This window comes from Mastigoproctus giganteus, chromosome 11 (genome assembly GCF_048544385.1).
Source record: "Mastigoproctus giganteus isolate SK-2022 chromosome 11, ASM4854438v1, whole genome shotgun sequence".
Classification (NCBI taxonomy): domain Eukaryota; kingdom Metazoa; phylum Arthropoda; class Arachnida; order Uropygi; family Thelyphonidae; genus Mastigoproctus; species Mastigoproctus giganteus.
The window spans coordinates 62457108-62478523 of NC_143585.1; the positions used below are offsets into that span (position 1 = coordinate 62457108).

The following is a 21416-nucleotide window of genomic DNA, read 5'->3' on the forward strand; positions in this document are numbered from 1 at the left end:
GTCTACCACCTACCTAAACATCATTGCTGACCAGGTACACCCTTTCATGGCAACGGTCTTCCCCTCTGGTGGTGCCATCTTTCAGCAGGATAATGTTTGTTTGTTTGTTTGTTATTTGGTTTTTAGGAGCATTAGCAACTAAGGCCATATTGCTCCGGGATATGCGGTGGTCATTCCCTGACCTTTCCGCATCCTCCGTATTTGGTGGTGACGGGCTCGAACCCCGGTCTAATCAAGAAGCGTGTACTACGCAGTGCTGCTGCTCCTTCCCACCTGGCTACGGAGGCGGCGCAGGATAATGTGCCATGCCACACCGCCCGGATTGTTCGAGGCTGGTTCGCAGAACATGAGGAAGACTTCTAGGTATTGCTCTGGCCTCCAAATTGCACAGACATCAATCTCATCGAACATCTGCGGTGTGTGTTGGAACGGCAACTCCAATCTGCGGCGTCTCAACCACGGACCTTACAAGAGTAAAAGATCTGCTGGTTATGCGTTGGTACAAGATACCACAAGACACATTTAGAAATCTTGTAGCGTCCATACCTCGCCGGGTACGAGCTGTTTTGGCTGCACGTGGAGGACCAACATCATATTAGGTAGGTGGTCATAATGTTTTGGCTCATCGGTATAGAAGAACGTGTGTTCATTGTGGAATTCAGTATGACTTTTGTAGGCAATTTCGATATTGTAAGGCACCATAAAAATCTTCAATATTGATACTTGTGAAAATGTTCAGAGAGATTGGGAATGTGAATGGCGAGCCGTGCTCGAAGATCGACTGTTGTGGGCAAGGAACGTTTAGCACAGGTCAAGTTAGCAAAAGTATGACAGCATGTCCACATAAGTCACTATGTTTGCATAAGTAAAGGAGCCTTGCAAATAAGGTAGCAAGAAGAACTGAAATGCAACAATATTTCCAACGTCATTGTGAACAAGATGTAGGAAGTGTTTTTCGAATATGTTTCATTCTTCTTTTTCTTCTCTAGCACTGTTTTACTCTAAATTATTCGCATTTTCAGGTTTTCATTTCAAATGATCTCCCTGTATAAAAAAATTTGTGCCCTGACAAAATTCCTTTAAATAGATGCATTTAGTTATACATCCTAGTGTTTTTTCAAATATAGTGGAAACTTAATTGAACTGGCAACAGTTCCATTAAGTTTCGACACTTAATGTTAAATATTAACCTATATTTATTGATCTATAGACAAAATCAAATATTACTCAAGCTGCAGTGACCTTAATAGTATCTCCAGGAATTTTAGTTAATTTTTAGTTTAGTTGATTCAAACAAGACACAATTTTAGCTTTCATTTTGATATTAGATGCATTGTACATTTTACAGTCAGAAATTCTTAAACAAATCCTCTATTGACTTTTTGATATCAGATTCCAGCTGCGCAGAATAGTTTGAGCCTGTATTCCAATGATTCACTTTAGAAGTATAGGATTCAGAATTCCATCTGTTCTCTCTGTAATTCTGTTGATTCCAACCCTGAGTTTGTTGTTGAGAATTGCCGTTCCATGGTCCCTTCTTATCTCCGTTGCTATTCCATCTATTGAATGTGTTCTGCTGAGAACCAGTGGACCAGCTGTTGATTCTTTCATGTTGATTACCAGAATTCCATTGATGAGGCTGGCCACTCTGGAAATTATTATTGTTGGATAAATTAATCCTCTTTTCCCATCCCGTCCTATGAGTTCGACTAAAGGAATTTGGACCGTGGGAGACGATTTCTTGCCCGTATCCCTTAACAAATCCCTTTCCTCCTCCACCTCCTACTCCTCCAAAATTGTTTTTATTTCCATTGTCATCGTCAAACTGTATCTTCTGAGGTGCAGGAAGGTGACTGTTTGTCTGCTGGGTGCCGAAGTTCCGCGTTGGTATTTGGGGAAATTTATCCACACCAGGTGGCGTTCTGCTGTTCCATCGTGACTGTGTTGGATTCGAATTGGCACTGTTTTTATTGTTCCACTGATTTCGATTAATGGGCGTTGGACTGCTCCGTCTAACGAAATTGTGATTATGATTTTGAAATGGCGATATATGGTTAACACGATGAATACCAACGACACCTGGTGGAGATATTTTACCAAAAGTTTCTTCGAAATCTTCAATCGAAGGTACGGAGTTTCTCGTAAGAAATTCTCGTACAGAAAGTGATGGTCCTTGAGAGGGCCAGAAATTATCAAAATCTGGACCAGAAAAAAATTCTTTTATAACTTCGTCAGGATCAGTAATTTCACGATGATATTGATAATGATAACTGTAAACCTTTGGAGAATTTGCACTTGGAGTACTGTCGTTACTTTCAGATTGTTTAGCAGAGATCCCGAGTGCATTGACTGTGATGATGAAGAGAACCTAGAAAGACAAACGAGTGAGTCTTAAGAAAAATATATTCAATCAGTATCTCAATTAATATTAATATATTTTAAATAAAACATTTAAAAATTTAGTTCTATACTTCCATGTGACTTTTAATAAAAAGATGTACTTATAAATTACACCTGAAAGTTTGGAATCACAGCTTATGACAAAAAATATTGAAATGATTAATGTCAACAACTATACTGAATTTTCACCAAAATATTCTTCACCAATACACTGGTATGCAAAACTTAAGGACCAACACTGTTTCTAAAGATTACAACCACAAAATCTTTACTTAAGGTACACTTTACTGATGAGAGTAGATTCAGTCTCAGCAGTGATTCTGGACATCAGCTAATCTGGCGAGAGGTTGGCACACGGTATCACCCCGCAAACATCACTGAAAGGGATCGATATCAACGAGGTGTTCTCGTCTGGGGAGGCGTTATCTTGGATGGACGTACACAACTCCATATATTGGAAGGCGGTACTGTAACCGGTGTACGCTATTGTACTGAGGTAATCCTTCCCCATGTGTGTCTGTTTCGAGGTTCCATTGGCCCCGAGTTCGTGTTTATGATAACGCCACACCTCATCGCACTGCAGCTATTGATATGCTTTTGGAAACTGAGGACATTGTTCGTAAGGATTGGCCTGCCCGTTCCCATCGATCTAAATCTCATCGAACACATATGGGACGCTCTAGGGAGACGCCTAGTGGCACGTCCACACCCACCAGAAAATATTCACCAGCTGAAGATGGCGCTGGCAGAGGAATGGACAATGTCACCACAAGAACTAATCAACAACATTGTTCTAAGTATGGACAGGCGGTGCAAAGCCTGCATCGACATTAGGAGTGGCCATATCTCCTACTGAGGACCACCTCTTCCCTTTGTTCCATCTTTGGCAGTGATGCATCTGTATCATGGCAGACAGTGCTACGTCGACATTTTGAAATAACCTCCCTCTGTACCATTTTGTTTCTGTTGTTGTGTCGATGTTGTTTCCTTTATCATTTCTGTACCTCACGAGGTTCCTTTGGAAACTTGACTGGCCCTTAAATTTTGCATACCAGTATATTTTATCACTGCCTTACACAGACGTGGCATTTTGGCGATTAATTTTATAATGATGTCTTGACTAACATTATTCAAAGCGATCTGCAAGGTTTTCCATACATTTTGGAAAGATGGACAGACCAAGGAATTGACGGTCTAAATGATCCCACAAAAGCCCTATTGGGTTTAAGCCAGGCGATTATAAGTTGCAATACCGCACCGGTTGTTTAGCATTAGCATTAGTTGAGGCATATGATGCAAGAAAGCAAGCTTATACAGCATCAGCAAAAAAAAAACAATACACCCTTCCCATTTCATCCACCGGTCACTCCAAAAGTTTGTCTAGTTCAGCCTTAAATTTATTTAAGCTATCAACTTCCACAACAACAGATGGAAGTCTGTTCCAGCAATCACCTACCCGCTGGCTAAAGGAAAACTTCCGCACATCTATTCTACAACTGTCTTTCCTCAATTTGAATCATGCCTCCTCAGGTTCTTAATCTGAGCAAACGGAAGCATCTCGTCAGCACTGAGCCAGCTCAAACCATTCAGTTTTTTGATAGTTTTTTATACATAATAGAAAATATTTTAATAAAAATTAAGAAAAATCAAACGTGATTTCAAAATTTTAAGTGGAAATGTATATATATAACAAAATAATCTAGAGGATCTAACTGCATCGAATTGATTAGGTGTGTGTTAAGTGCCAAAGAAACTAAGGCTATGAGGTACCAGTGTACTGTGACTGTCTGTAATAGCCTCTATTCTTCGGTCGGCTTGCTGTATATTGGACAGAAAACCTGAGGTTCCGGAATAAAAGACTATGCAGCCACCCTCGCCTTAGACCAACTACCTCAGCCACGTTGTGAAAAAAAAAAAACAAAAACATTAAAATTCCTCTCACATTGACAGGATGAGAACTCAGGCCTTCACCGGGTGTAAGAAAACGGTGACTGTACACTGAATACACTGTAATACACATTAGGGTATTATTGTGTGTGTTGTTGGCTGAATTGATCTCCCACGTGCAACAGCAATAATAAACTAAAAAGAGTTTCCTAGCTGTGAACAAGATGTATAATTAGTTATATCATTTTATCAGTTAATTTCTTCTTAAAGGTTAAGTGATTATGCTAACTTTCCACATACGTTGAAAGGTCCGGGTTCGATTCCGTCGTCAGACAGAAATAAAATACTTGTAGTTCTGTTTAGCTGATAGGAAATTTCAGTATATATATATTTTTTTCTTTTTTCATATGGTAGCTGAATTTGTTGGCACCAGGATGGATTTTAGGTTTTCGTGGAGGTCTAAGTTTTGCAACCTCCAATAAGCAAAAACAATCAAAGAACACGAGAAATTTACATAATTGATACTAACGCCTCATGGCTTTAGTATATCATGAGTTCGAATACGATCAATGATGGAAGAAATTTTTATGGGCTTTTGGTAAACAAAGGTACCACAATAATGTCCGACGCGAAAAATGATCATCTGAGATGATAATGAAAGCATCCTCATGTAGCCACTTTCAAATCAGATAATAGTGGCAGCCGGGGAGTTTTCAAATCTTTTAAAAGTATCTTTCTGACTGAAAGTTTCATTACCTACGTGAAAGGGTTCCAAGTCGTGATCGAATTAGGCAGTCTCTGACTGGAGTTTTACGCTTCTTCTTCAGGAAACTGATTTTTCTTTATTTATTTTTTATCTCCCACTTCGCAAATCAACAGCACGCATGAATTTTTCAGTATTTGGCGGCTTGATGTAGTTTAAAAGCAATCTGTCATGTCTTTAAGGATTTTGTATTAAGGTCTGAATCTAGTGGAGAAACTACAGTATATCCAGGTCCATTGCCGGAAAGAGGCCCGAAGACGCCCTTTTTTTTTTGCTTTAAAGAAGACTTTAAAGCAAAAAAAGGGCGCACGTCAAATGTGTTGAAAGGCATTGGGAGGCATCCAGTACTGATAAAAAAGCAGCTGAGACCTTTAAAATTGAATTCCAAGTGTTTGTTGATCAGGAGGATTATTTTTTACCCACCAGGTTTTTAACATTGACGAAACCGGCCTCTTCTGGAAGTGAAGTGAATACCCAGGAGAACGTACATGAATGAGTATGAGGCTAGTTTACTTGGGAATAAGCCTATGAAAGATAGGCTCACTCTCCTGTTGGATGCCAATGCCTCTTGGATTTTATGCTGAAGCCTTTGCTTGTGTATCACTCTAATACACCCCCCCGCAGAGTATTTAAACAACAAAAGGTCGGCAAAGGCATGTTGAGAGCGTTTTGGCGCAGTAACAAGAAGGCCTAGGTTACGGGATATGTCTTCAATGAATGGGAGATTGAAGTTGAGTTATCTTGAGAAAAATAAGCTTCCTGTGAAGGCACTGCTCCTGCTGGATAATGCGCCAGGCTATGATCCCAACCTTGTTCAATCTCTTGAGGCACAATTTGATCTTGTTTAAGTCAAATTTTTGCCACCAAACACCATTCTTCTTCTTCAACCAATGGACCAGCAAGTGACTGCAAACTTCAAGAAAACCTACACCACGAAAATGTTCACAAGTTGCTTTGCACCGACCTCTGGTGAAATTGCTGTCACCCTCAAAGGTTTTTGGAGATCGAAGTTCAACGTGCTGGATTGTGTGAGGCTGATTGTAAGTTCTTGCAATGATGCTTCCACCAGGTGCTTAAATTCAGCCTTGAAAAACGTCTGGCCTTTAATTATCCATAACGCTGACGGATTTGAAGATGATGGTGCTTTGACAAATGATATTGTCACTCCTGAAAAATCGATGGGTCTGGAAGTTGGCGAAGAGGATGTGGAGGGCGTTATTGATGCTCATAGGCGTGAGCTAACAACAGAGGAGCTACAAGAGTTGGAGAAAATTACGGAGAGTGACACTGTAGGGTAAGAGGAAGAAAAATACACCCAAACAAAAGTGTCAGCTGAAGAGTTGAAGATTGTCATTTCTTGTTGTGAGCGTTTAAGAGAAGTGATAAAACATTCCTACATTGAAAATACTGAACTAATGATGTGCAAAATGGAGGACAAAGTCATTTCTTACTTCAGAAAGCTACAAAAAAAGTGGTAAAAAACAGTCCATTTTGGACAGTTTCTTTACCAGTAGCAACAAAAAACTGAAAAGACATCCGACGCTGGATATAGAGTCCCACCACCACTATACCACCATTGATTTCATCAGCTCTGCACTTCAAGTCAAAGGTAAATGCTAATTTATTGTTTGCTTTTTATTTTAAGATGTTTTATGACTATTTTTATCATTAATTTTTAACATGTAAGAAATACCTATTTTATGTGTTGTTTGGGAACGAATTACAGGAAACCAACGTATTATTGGTTTCAACTTACAATATTTTCAACATACAATGGGTTTTGTGGAACGAATTACCATCGGATGTTGGGACCCCACTGTAATATAATATTCTATAACCTATTCTTCTGTACTAATTGTTCTACACATAAAATAAACTAAAACTTTAAATATAAAACTTTAAAGACAGCAAAAAAATAAAACTATGTGCCATCAAGATCACGATGGAGTACCCTTGCACCTCATTATTTCAGATAAATTCAACGAATTCAAAATTCAAATCTGCCACGCAACTAAACAGATTTCACTGCTTAATTCTCATGGCTAAAGAAAGGATTCAGGAAGGGGATAATTGAAATAATTACCCCCCCTTCCAATATTATTTCAAAATCATGTTATGCTTCAGCATTATCTGTAAATAATGGCAATTGTTATTATCATTTAAAGATAAACTGAACGGATATTGATTGATTAAATTGTAGTTACCCTTCGGACCCACCTATCCCACCCAAATTGGAGTCCTTACCATTAAGGCTGGATTTGCTCTTGAATGGGTGATTGACTCCATGGGAACAGATACGCGCATGCGTACAGGATGTATAATTATCGGATTTGAAAAAAAAATCCCAGCCAGGGATGGCGAAATGGGGAAGGAGGTGGGTCAGCTGCCCCAGGCGTTAACATCGTGTAGCGGGCTTGGAATTGGAGCCCTTACGAGTGCTGGATCTCGGAGCCCCTGGTCCCAGCTGGTTCTAATTGCAATTAATCACATAGCCAATACATAAACATTAACTGGCGGCTCTTAATCTGAAGATAACCTCGAGGCGAGAAGTTGTTTATGCATCTATTCATAGATGGCACCACTGATCAACATAATGACTCCTGTACTGGAAATTCTTCACGCTATCAATGACATTGCTCTTAAAAAAGGGGAAATGACATTTTTATATCCAAAGTGACCCGCTATTACATGTTTTAACGTCTGAAATGCACTTGTTTAAAATGCTTTCTCACTTATATCGCTTTTCTTTTTCTTTCTTTCTTTTTTTTTTAAGATTTTAGAAAGAATAAACCCACTAGTTTGGTTTGTTTGTAGTAGGGTTTTAGGCGCATCAGCAACTTAGGTCATATCGCTCCGTGTGCAATATATTTATAAGTTGTGTGTGTTTCTTTGGTCGATTTGCTATTTGCTGGATGAAAAATCCTAGTTTCCGGGAGAAAGAAACATGCTATCTTCGCCTCAAGCCGACCATCTGATCCACATTGTGAAAAAGGTCCATAAAAATTCCTCACCTCATCGACGGAACTCGAAGTCAGGTCTTTTCCAGCAGGTGTGGAGAGGATAGCGATACTACCAACTGTCTATCCACGAGGGCAAATAACCCAAATATAACTCTCTCTCTCTCGATTTTTGGAGAGGAATGATTGAGCCTGAATTCAAGGAATCGTTTATGGTGTGTTGTTATTTACGAAAATCGATGTCTTTGTAATGTGTTCAATGTGGCGACGATATTATTATTATTATGTTAATACTAATTTATCCTGTTTTTAATACTCATATGTTTAGCTGAATTTAATAAATTTTTAAAAATTTTTCATTGTTTTTAATGGCATGCAAAAAAGATTAAAGGTGCCAAAAAAAAAAAAAAAAAAAAAAAAAAAGAAACTGAAAAATCAATGTTATCTACCAAAATATTGATGAAATATGAAAAATGGCCTGCAAAATGGAGGGGTGCCTCTTATGACGCTTTCTCGCTGAAGGGCTAGAGCTAGTCTCCTAGAAAGGAGACTAGCGCTATAACCGGAATTTTCTCTACGTGAAAATTCAAAAATATTCATGGCTTTATTGCATAATATGTAATGGCAGCCATTATGACGATGTAACGTACGAATTACCATTGTCATATACGATAATAACATAATAATTCGCATAATTGTCAAATTTACTTTTAGCTGTATTCCTCTCCCCCTTTCTAAAACTGTGTAGAACAAGCGCTAAGGAGGCCTTCAGCAGAACTGTTCTATCTCTTCATGTCTTTTTGCTGCCAACACGATTTAAACTGCTTAGATAATACAATGATCTTAATGCTCAAAAGCAGAACAAATTTTTCCAGTTGCAACGAGTTGCCCTAGTATTGCATTACTTCCAAACAGGCGACCAGTCGTAAGGTAAATTTACCATTTATTTAAAAGATGAGATATTACTATGACGGACATGTTTGGGACTAACTGGTCCACCATCAGATAACTATTATTATAATAACGGTCCACGGACCGTTACTCAAATCCGTATGTGTGTGTATTGTGTCTGTAGAAGTGTGTTCATGGGCCGATTTGCATGTGGTGCGGACTGAAAAACTCGGAATAATTCACGGAATCCTACTTTCTCCGCTTGAGATCTGCTAACTATAGCCTCGATTGAAGAGAACTTTAGAAATTCCTCCAGTCGTAGACGGGTTTCAAACCCAGGTCCATTATCAAAAAGCAGTGTCTTATATACACTGTTCAGACAAAACGTTATGACGACCTATCTATCAGTGGGTATGTCCTCCTCCTCTTGCCGACAGTACCGCCGCCACATGGCGAGGTATAGACTTACAAAGGCCTCTGAACGTTGCAGGAGGTATGCTGTACCATGTCGCCAGAATCGCGTTCCGTAGATCTGCTATACTCCGTGATTGTATCCGTGGCTGAGTTAGTTGGTCTCAGGCGTAGATAGCAAGGTTTTTCTCCGTTGTAACTGGGATTTTTTCGTCCAGCAAAACAGGAAAATCAACCATAGAACATACGCAATTTACAGACACAAATACGGGTTAATGTATTTAATTACGGGCAACCCTAAAATAATAATAATAATAATAGTCCGTGGTTGAAGATCTGCGCGTGTAGCACAGATCTTCAACCACGGTGGTGTCGTCACCGTCCTCCCACACTGGGTGAAAAAAGGCCCGCGTTCGAATCCCGTCACTGACTCGAGGAACTTTTATGGACTTTTTTCACTCTCTGTTCCTCCCCCCCCACCCCGGCAACTCGGGTTTTTCGTCCAACAAAACAGGCAAATCGACCATAGAACACTCGCAATTTACGGACATAATACACAATGCACGCAGATGAATATAAATGTTCCGGTGGCCTAATATGATAATTTAGTCCGTGGTGGAAGGTCCAAACGCCGGATCTGTAGATCCACATAATTCCTGATATTCCTATGGAATTCATATCCGGCGAATTCGGCGGTCAAAGGTAGCACCTGTAAGTCACTTTCGTGTCCGGCGAACCACTCTCGAACAATACTGGCAACATGGCAGGGCACATTATCCTGCTGTTAGAACGCCACTCACAGATTATGCCGAACAGTGTCTACAGCTGCCATCCAGGTGATAGCTGGAACTCTGCCGCTTGATCTATTTGTTATCTTCAGAGGGCTTAACTTCAGAATTAAAAAGAAAATACCAACGAAGATACAGGGCCTAGAACTAAATCTCAATACTGACCCCAAAGCAGAAATAGCTCGCTGTTATAAGGAACTCGTCAACATTTGGCAGTCTAGATGGAACACCTCACACACAGGCTCCGTTACCAGAAAATTCCTCCCTGATGTCACTTTCACAACCCTGAAAACGGTAAAGACCTGGCTTTCCCTCACCTTGGAATCCTCCTACTTGGTTACCGGACACGGGTCCCTCAACGAAAAGTTACATCTACTGGGTTTGCTACCAACAGATCGCTGTTTCTGCGGCAGTTCAGAGAATTGGAAACATCTTCTTTTCGAATGCAGGTTGTACGATGACTTAAGAAGGACCTTGCTGCAGGCTGTGCCAGGCATCTCAGAACAGCAACCAGAGCCTCTACTCCAAACACCTGACAATCTAAAGGCATTCCGATCCTATGCATCCGAAGTCTTTGAGCGCAGGAAGCAGAGCTACATAGTTGTTACTGCACCTAACAATACCTCTTCGGTGACTTAAAGAGTTCTATATTCGCATGCCACCATCTTCTTCATTTTTTTTTTTTTTTTTTTTCTTCTCCACGTGCTGTCTGGAGTTCCCACTCTAGTGCAGCTAGTTTATTATTCATTCATTTTCATTTCATTTCATTTATTTATTTATTTTATTTATCTTTCTCTTCTTTAATTTCTAAATCAAATTATTCTTTTCCTTATTTTTATTAAATTATTATTGTTCTTATTTATTTAATTTGTTCTTCTCTCGCTCTGCCTTGAGATCCCACTCTAGCGCAGCCGATTTATTTACTCATTTTATTATTTTATATCTATTTTTTTTTTTCACGCGCTCTGCTTCGAGTTCCACTCTAGTGCAGCCAATTTATTTATTTATTTTATTTTATTATTTTTATTTCTATTTTTATTTTATTATTTTTATTCCTATTTTTTATTATATATATATATATATATATTTTTTTTTTTTTTTTTTTTTTTTCACGCGCTCTGCCTTGAGTTCCCACTCTAGCGCAGCCAGTTTATTTAAATTGTTTTTTTCTTCTTCTTCTTCTTCTTCTTATTTCTTTATTTTTTTTTATTTTTTTTTTATCATTATTATTTAATATATATATATTTTTTTTATTAATTAATTTATTATTATTATTTTACTTTTTTTTTTTCCTAACTGCACCACGGGTGGTTTTTTTTTTTTTTTTTTTTTCTGGGCTCTTCTGTCTTTATCTCCTCCCTCTGGAATGGGCCCCAGAGGAATCTGTTCCACCTTCTGGCAACACTAGGTGGGTCAGAGTCTCTCTTGAGACAGTACGTGTTTTTCTGGGACTGGCCCACCTTCCCGTGGTGTGGACGAGTACCCAGAATCATTTGTCCAGGCGACTGATGCTTCTGGGTAGCCAAGTAGCCAGAACATAACAACAGAACACACACATAATACACACAAACGTACGTCACACACATATCTGGCCCATTTGTAGTGATGCTGTTCTTCACAGAGACACAAGGCGGAGTTGAACAAACGTTCTAGGTGCCGCCCTTACATATACACATGTCCACATGCTGTTAGAACGCAATCGTGCCATCCGGGAAGACAGCCACGATGAAAGGATGTGTGTACCTGATCAACCACAATGGACGGGTAGTTTGTAGTATTCAGAGTGCAGCCTAACCCAGAGGTATAAAGGCTCCAAGAGATACCCAGGAAACCATCCTCCATGCCAAAACACTGCCGCCACCTGCTGGACAGAGACATTGCTGCGATTCCTCTCCGCAGTTTATCGCCGTACCCTCCATGTATTGTCTACACGGCATAGCAGGATATGAGATTCATTGGAAAAGGCAACTTTTTTTTTTTTTTTTTTTTCAGTCGTCAATGGTCCAATGACGCTGTTCAGATGCAAACTTTAGGAGAGCGGTTGGCGATCAGTGGCCGTAAGCATGGGTACTTTGACCGGGCGCCAACTTCGACAGCCCATACGGAGGAGGGTTAATTGAATCGTGGTCTTGGAAACACCAGTGTCGTTCCCTGGTTAAAATCCATGGTTAGCCGTTCTACTGTGTTCCGTCTATCAGCTCGCATAAGGCGAGGACAGCCTACGTTCACCACGACCATCGATGAGGCGTTGACGCCCTCTGGTCCGGCAAGTGCTGCTCTTTCCACTATCCGTCCACACTTAAAACATCTTGCTTTGACTGGACAGTGTATATGTGATCACGTGATGAAAAATCCGTTGTAAAGAAGTTGTTCGGTGTGAGCTGCCATCCGACACGAAGCTTAAAAGTTATAATATAGCTAATGCTATATAGCCTCAGAGAAATTATAAGAAGTTTGCAGTACTATCTTGTCCTTTCACGTGTTTTTGCGGCTAGCAGGATCGACACAACAGTGTCTCGTGTTTTAAACAAATGGCCAATTAACCATTTAGCAAGGTCAACTGTTTCAAAGAGGTGCAATACCAGGGTAACTTACAAAGGCAAAGTTTGTTCTGCTATGACCATTAAGTTTGAAACTATTAAGGTTTCCAACTGCATTACGTAAGCAGTTAGAAACTTGCTGGCTGCAAAAATAAATGGAATGACATGATAGTTTTGTTTTTCTTCATGAGCTTTTTTAAAGTCCTCTTCTTCGACACTTCCGGGTTCAAATATTGTAATACATATAGAGACTGCATCTGAATAAACACATGAAGCTTCTTGAAATGTCCAAAGATGGACATGACATGATAGTTGTGCAAAGTTCTTATAATTTCCCTGAGGCCAACCATATTTTATTTTTGTTTTATTAAGACAAAACATGCTGCACCACACATTACACAGTTGCAGTGCATGAAACACACTCTCTTGAACAGCAGCACTTATATACTCATTATTTAAGAACTTTATTGAAATTTTCCAAAATTAAGTGTATTTCATTTAATTATCGCTATTATTAATATTATTTTATAGAATTAGCACTATGAAAAATTGACAAACGTCTGGACCATGCAAGAATCCTTTAATAACCACTAGATTGACACCATTAGCTTTAAACTCCAGGTCCTTCATGTAAATCTTGGCTTTCTAACTTAGCTTGCTAACACTGCTCAAGAAAAATAACTTATTACAACTGGCTTGCCTATAAACTGACACATTCGTTTCCTGCCTACATTAAATCTCAAGATAGTTTCAAACAAGTTATTCCTAAATCCCAACTCAAATGTTAAGTCTATAAATAAAAAGTCGCCTCTTCTCCAAATGGCGGTTGGCTTTCTGTTTTTTTTTTCCTAAAGTCATTGGCCTCAACCTCAGCCCATCCTTGCTTCCATCTCTTTTACTTCCTGATGTTTCTGTTGCGTCTTCATCTAGCGATAAATCTAAAGCTGATTTTCAAATATCCAACTTTTCCTCTTACTCCCGCATTGACGATCTTGATAAGTCCCTTCTTACCCTACAGAAACGCCCCACTCATTATTTCCGTTCACGTTTTTCCTTCATAAAGAGGTCAAGAAAAATCTTTAAAAATCTCGGTACCAACAAATATCGAGTTTAACAGAACTTCTCCAATGATTCTTAAAACTCATACTCTTGGTTTGTATCGTTTCTTTTCCACTGGTATTTTGCAAATCCTCAAGATTCCACGTGAAAAATGAAAAGTAGGAAATAAGCTCGATTAAGACAACATCGTTGATGATGGCATCTGTACGAAGGTTCTCAAAGCCATGAAAATAACCCAGAGGCCAAGATCATCCTCATACCTTTAAGTTTACATCACCTTTCTTTGCTCGCTAGCACGAAAATATGCACTGCTTATCTTAACATGTTATTATGGAGGGGAACGGGTTTTTACGACTCAAGCAATATTTTACACACGATGTTCAACCAATAATAGCCGAATTTGAGCTCAGCCTGTCTTATTAACTATTGTATTACAGCAATTCCATCGGTGAATCTATTATAAACGCTGAAATAAATTCGAATAAAAAAGTGCCTTTTTAAATAAAGAAAAGGTGAATTATACAGCTACAGTAAGAAAGATTGGATGCTGTTATTTAATATTTGTATTTCGTGCACCTTATTGTTATTATCTACTATTAAAGATGCAAAGATTTAAAATATTACCATTTATTATATTTTTACACCTTACTTTCATTGTTTCTTCTTTCTTATATAAATCGTGAGATGGTTTAATAGTTTCTTCATTCTTTCGCTTAATTTATGGAATTTTTCACCTACTTTGAATATTCTTACAATGTCTGGAAGTTAGAGACCTATTTTCTGTTTGGTATTTACCTACCTTGACCCGAATTTTTCGAGTTCCATTCATTTTCATGCAAAGCGCATCTTCGTATCCTTGAACACATTGTGATTAAGTTATTTGTGGTGAGAGAAATGGATACAATATTTAGCTGTAAGAAAAGAAGTATCAGCTATGACAAGTTAGACTTTTATTCTAATTTCATGGCTCTCGTGGAGAGCACGATTGGTGTAATATTACTCCTACTAGATGGAAAAAACTTGAGTTCGAATCCCGTCAATGACGCGAGGAATTTTATGTGGTTTTTGTGACAACGTGGCTGAGTTCGTCGGTCTCATGAGGGGTAGCCTGTTTCATGTAACAAAATTGTCCTCAGCTCCTCATTTAACGTATGCAAACAATTGTGCTGATGAACAGTTTTCCATTTCATCCCACAGAAATTCAGTGGAACTGGGCTAACCGGGGTCGATGCTTGAAATCGTTCTAATGATCCTTTTACACATCTGGCTCAGCAGGTGGTTGCATTGTTCTCTTGAAAGTATCTCGGATAAGCGTTCAACATTGCAGAGTGTATCTGATCTGAAACGATGTTCAGACATGCTCTGGCATTCACGGCTCCCTCCAGTAGGATCAAGGAACCAAGGATATGCCGCGAAGATATCCCCACACCATCGCACCTCCTCAAGCACCTGTACTGTCAGTACAAAACATAATGGTTCCAGTTACTTGTGTGATTTCCTATACTGTACATTCGCATTATCCTATCGGTGCTAGAAGCTTAAATTGTGATTCACCGAACTACTTGACTTGCCTCAAGTCCTCGGAGACTATCCTTTGTGTTCCTGGCACCAGCACAGTCCAGATCAATACCTTCAGTGAGGGCAAAGAACCATACTTCTTTGTATGACTCTTCGCATGGTGCGTGCTTTTTTTTCCTCCTCCCGTCCAGTAAAGACTCGAATAACACTAGTCTTTTAACGCTCGACAAGAGCCACTGTCCTCTCTGCTGCATCAAGTGTATAGGGGCAAGCATCAGGAGTCTGATTGCCAATATGAATTTAGAAGGGGAAGATCTGCTGAGGATGTCATAGTGGAGGTGATATCAAAGGTACACTGTACTGAGAGTAAATATCTGCTTGGAATATATTTGGGCTTCAGAGGAGCTTTGGACCTCATTGTGGGAGAGTGTTTTGATGAGACTAAGGCAAGTGGATTGTCCAGGTGATCTATTCAGACTGATGCGTAGCTATTTTGATCGGCGTCAAGTTGAGGTACGAAGTAAGTATGAAAGGGTGAAATACCAAGTAACGAGAGGAGTTCCGCAGGGGTCCATTATTGGGCCCTATATGTGGAACTTCGTCTTAGATGAGCTTCTAAACCAAAACTAGGATGGCGTCGATCTGGTAGCTTATGCAGATAATGCTGTGATAATAGTATATGGGGACTCCAGGCTGGGACTGGAGCAGGAATCAGAAATGGTGTTAAAAAAGATACAAGCTTGGGAAAGTGTCCATAAGCTAAATGTCTCTCAAAGTAAATCAAAATGTATGATGGTGAAAGTTAGTTTGAGTACTCACAGATGTCCCACGGTAACGTTGGAGCTTACTCTGGGTTTTACGTCTGAGGTTAGATATTTGGGAGTTATTCTAGATCCTCGACTAAGTTTTCTTCCGCATATTAAGATGCTTATGGAAAAGGTAAGAGCTATATATGGGAAGCAGAGGAGGATACCTAGAGTTGATTGGAGACTCAAAGGAAGAAACCTTTATGTCTTGTACAAGTGTATCTTTGTTCCTATAATAGCGTATGCTTGTGGAGCCTGGGGCTCTTATACAGAGGCATTTTATTTTTTTTTATTTACTATCAGTTTATTAACACAAGGTTCACCCCCTGTACAGCAAATGGGCTAGAAGAGCGGCACAGCGGTCTGCCCTTCTTAGTGTTAAAAGAGCCTGTCGGACAGTCTCTAATGATGTCATACAGGTTTTGACTTGTAAGATGCCAATAGATTCGGTGATAGTTGAAAGATGTTTGTTATATCAGACCAAGAGAAACCGGCCTCTGGAAAGTCTAGGGGTTCGGTCTTGTCCAGATGAGGGGAAAGAGTATACTAGGATGGATTTGAAGGCAAAGTCGAGGAGAATAAGAGCAGAGTTAATGAGTATCTGGCAAGAAAGATGGAGGCTGTCCGATAAGGGCAGGGTAACATATGATTTTATTCCTGATGTAAGGCAAGTGGAGAGTTGGCCGCGGTTGGGGGTTCTTTCAAACTATGGTAGTTAAAGGACATGGATTGAGATAGAAATTGTGTCAGTTGGGACTCGCTGATAATGATAAGTGTAGATGTGGAGAAGTTGAAACCTCTAGGCACATCATCTTGGAATGTGAAAGATATGGTTTGCATCGCATGAGATTGTTAAGAAGGCTTGAATGTTCCATCCCTCTGTGCTGCAGCGGTTTTTTTGTTGAGAAAGAGTTGTAATATTTATTGATTTTATGGCTGAAGTGGTCTTGAAGCTTGGGATGTATAGTATATAGTCATTGTTATTTTAAAAAGGTAGAGTTTATGTAAATAGATCTCTTGTGGTGTACAGAGTATAGTTAAGTAGTTATATGATTTAAAGCTTGAAATAATCAAAAACCATTATAGAAAGAGAACTAGATAGTAGCGACCCACCTCCACGTGGCTGGGGGCGGAAACTTCTCTGCAATGCTTGAAATATTTTTCGGCGGCAGGGAAGGCCAAGTAGGTCGATTTTAAATTATGTGTATTAACGTTGTTGAACTATTGTTTAAGGAACGTGTGTGAAGTGTATTCTCTATGATGATGTTCTCTCTGCTGTAACACCTGCTAAAAGCACACCGACAATCTTACCTCTTTGGCTGTCTGAGATCCTGCCCGTTCCCCATTGAACAGGACAAATGGGAAACTACAATAATAGAGTATTTCGCAAAGAAATTCTTGAATGGAGTGCGCTAGGTGTTCAGGGGCGTTGCAGTCTTTCCCATACCAGGTGGAAAAGGCCTGAGTTCGAATTCCGTTAACAACGTGGGGGAATTTTTGTTTGTTTGTTTTTTTTCACAAAAAACATTGTTCTAAAATTTATCCAAAGTCACCTTACGGCCATTCGTTACATGGTAAAACTGATGTATAATAATAACTGGAAGACAATATTAAACTATACTGCACGCCATCTTGGATTAAAACTTGCCACTACCACATAAAAGGACTGCCAACGAAGGGAGAGTAACAAAAAGGATCGGTATTTAGTGCGACCCACAGTCTGCATCCCTGTAAACTGAGTGAAAGTAACACTCTTCAATGAACAAATGGAAATGACAATGCCTGACCTGGAACGATATCAAATGGGGTCATGTGGTCTTCATAGATGAATTAACATTCAGCCTTGTAACTATTTGGGATGGTTTGGTACCTATGAAAGATCACGTAAATATGTCTTCACCTTTCCGAGCGGAAATTTAACGGATTGTAGATATTGGGAGGAAATATTTGAATATTAAATTTACCCGTTTGTGGACATCATTGATTTTATTCTTTTTAATGGATGACGATGATGACGCACTACCAGGACTTGCTTGGATTAATACTCAGATTAAAAGGGTATGGAGTAAGAAGAAATGGGAATGCACTCCCCTTTCGCCATCTTAATCTCATAGAGCAGTTTGTTTATTTTGTTGTTTAATATTTGAGTGGAGGCAATTATTATTTGGTCTGTTAGCCGGTTAAAAAAACCCGACTTTAAAAATTCTTTCCGCTTGGACAGTGTTGACCTTCACTACCGTGGCTAACGGCAGAAGACTATAGCGCAAAGCTTCGCAAACTGTGGTACGAACATCCCTGGTGTGTCTGTTTTAGGGAGTATACCAGAACTGTTGGATAAGTATACAAATATTATGGTATATTCGTGAAGTGGAGTGTTCATGCTCAAAGTTAGCCCTCTGAAGGTATGAAAATAAATGTAGTTTGAAAATAAAATTTATTCTCGATATGAGAGGATGAATACATTGATGTGAGAGATCATAGTCTGTATTAGTACCATTCTCTATCTGACGTTCTAACCTCAAATGGAGAATGTACTAATCCAGACAGTAAGTACCTAGTACTATCTGTATTAGTACATTTTGTTGAATCGTGGTCAATAAATTGCTGATGGACGTTTGTGAAAATTCGTTTATAATCGTATCCTAGGTCTCACTTTTGTGTTAAAGCAAACAATTTAAGGATCAAATTAAATTAGCGGCAGCATAGCAGAGTGCTCTTCTCTGCTGATCACTTTAATTCTGATATTTTTGAAGCGTTGTCTAAAAATTCGAAAAAAAATATATCAAGAATTTTCTAAAATTGAAACTATTTCCAGCGCTTTGGAATCTTCTTAATACTCTTTTTTTTTTTGCAAATATCCAGAGATTTCGTTCTATCACTCTTTCGAACTGTTGCATTTACTATAATTTTTTTACAACGAATTTATATATATATAATCTTTATTGTATACAAACATGGTATATACAATAGACCCTTCACAGCAGTAATGCCAGGGGTTTTAGAATTTAGTTTTGTGCATACTCCATATAAGTGACACTTTGGAGATTTTATTTTTATTTTATTTATTTTGTTTAGCAACTAAAGATGCTAAACAAAATAAATAAAACGCCTGCCCGAATAATATGATCAGCGACTCAGAAGCCTTCTGAAAGCAAAGCTGAATGGAGGGAACACAGTTAAAGCCATAAACACCTAAGCAGTCCCAGTGCTAACATACTCCTTCGGGGTGATAGATTGGATTAACACCGAACTGGGGGATATCATGAGAAAAACAAGGACAATGATGACCAAGAGCCACCAACAACACCCGAAGTCAGCTGTGGAGAGACTGACGATAGCTCGGAAAGAAGGAGGGACTTAGTAGACCTAATCGAGCGACAGAAGACAGCTATAGCTAACCTGACTAGGACTAGATCAAGAAGTACACGGATCTAAGACACAAAATCAAAGAGTTGTGAAATATGAAACAAGTAACGACCATCCCGATCATTGTATCAACCATCGGTATGGTGCCAAAGACCCAACAAAACAGCTTAGCAGTAATAGGTCTCCCAGCGAACACATAGAAGGAACTGCAGAAAGTCGCAATCCTGAATATGTATCTGTAGGACAGTCATATAGTTCCTCGACCAACAATAACACCAAAGATAACAACCACGCTATGCACGTGGTAATAGAACCCGTCACGGGGTGGAACTACCATCAGGGAGAAATAATAATAATTGCATATTGTCGATGCTTACTACCTCTCATGAAGCTCGAGTTTTTTGTCCAGCAAGCGAAAAATCGACCCCATAACACATGCAATTTACAGATGGTATACACGGAGCTATAGTCGCTGATGCTACTACAACAGCTACCTCTCATCTTTCTCTATCATTCCAACTTAAAAAAAACAAACAAAAAACGACATGGCTTGGTACGTTACTGAAAGGTAAATTTTCCATAAATTGTAACGACTGTACATCTTATTGTCCAACACACATCTTTCTTACAAGTGATCTTAATTTACAAATCTTACAAGTGATCATTTACAAAATCTGTTGATGCCAGAAGATAACCTGAAACTATGGCAGTTTCATGAAGAGAACAACGAAAGCGTGAATTCCAATAACATCGCCGATCAGTTCCAAAAGTGATCCTCGCAATTAATCAGAAACAAATAAAACGCAAGCGCATTTTCTCAAAATACTTTAAAATTTCCTTACCGTAAACATCATGACGGCTTCCGAGCTTCTTCATGTGCCTCAAAACTAATTCCGAACAACTTACAAGCTCGGAGGTACCAAATCCTCTTTGCCGCTTCCGGACGAAACAAAGCGTTGGTCAGTAACGGGTTTGTATCCTTTACGGTCTGATGCAGCTTCTAACGATCACGATCTTTCGTTCTTCCTTTCACGATGTCATATAGCTCCGGAGGACAGCGACGGGCTCGGTTTTATTCAACTGACCTGGAAGATACCGGGTAATTAGAAAGTTCCCAGTCCTCTGTGCCGTCAAATGACCTTTGTTCTACATCGTGACGCTCGTACCACTTATCAGCATCTGAAACTTTCGCTTTTCTGAATGGGCGAACAGTATGGTACCCGTAGGTGGAAGAACGCCTCGGAAGCGGCGCGAGGTTAACCGGGTCGTAAACACCTTTTTTTTGCCGAATACGTCTTTCTCTTTTTCGCCCTGTTCCGTTTATGTGTGCGTGCTTTAATTAGTCACAGCTTTAATTAGTGTCCAGTGGTTTTTGAACTGGTATAGGCCCAATTAAATGTAATGAATACCGGGGGTATCTTTCCAAACGAGAATTAAAGAACAGGAAGCACAGGTGTTTTCCGGTCTTACCAACTCTCACTTACTCACCACCAACAATAGGACAGTTAAACCTTCTTAAGTCCAACAGCTGAAGGCCATCATTATGACGCTTATTACTTCACAGCAAACATTTGTAAAGAGGAATCGCGCGTTTCATCATGATAAAAGTAATTTTCGTGATAACCTTACGTTCCAGAAGATTACTACTACGGTAACTCCACCCCCTTCCTCGGAATTGGGCAATATGGAAAACAAACAATATAATTTGGTCTTTAGGCAGGATCTTTTGCGTATTTATTTGTATTAACATCCAGATCAGATGATCGTGATGGCATATTTTGTTTCACCCTAAACGTAATCAAATGTTTTTTTTACATCCTTAAAATAAAGGAAAATAGAAATATTGAGGTTAATGAATATTGTGAAAATATATATAATCTTTATTGTATACAAAAGTGATATATACAATACTGTATACCCTTCGCAACAGCAATTCCAGGAGCTTGGCATTGGCTGGTAGACAATGGCCGGTTAGTCTATTAAGGATCTGTCTCCGATATTTCCGATCCTTTGCAAATTTGTAGAGGTCG

At 39.3% G+C, this 21416-nt stretch overlaps 1 protein-coding gene across 1 annotated transcript; it reads right to left on the reverse strand.

Annotated features, from left to right (window-relative positions):
* Positions 1 to 1336: 1336 nt before the first annotated feature.
* On the reverse strand, positions 1337 to 20843 carry LOC150078056 (uncharacterized). Its single transcript, XM_090384215.1, has 2 exons — positions 20229 to 20843; positions 1337 to 2368 (listed from the first exon to the last, which is right to left on the reverse strand). The coding sequence occupies exons 1-2, from the start codon at positions 20238 to 20240 to the stop codon at positions 1349 to 1351; spliced, it is 1032 nt and encodes a 343-aa protein (XP_090240341.1). The 5' UTR covers positions 20241 to 20843; the 3' UTR covers positions 1337 to 1348.
* Positions 20844 to 21416: the final 573 nt, after the last annotated feature.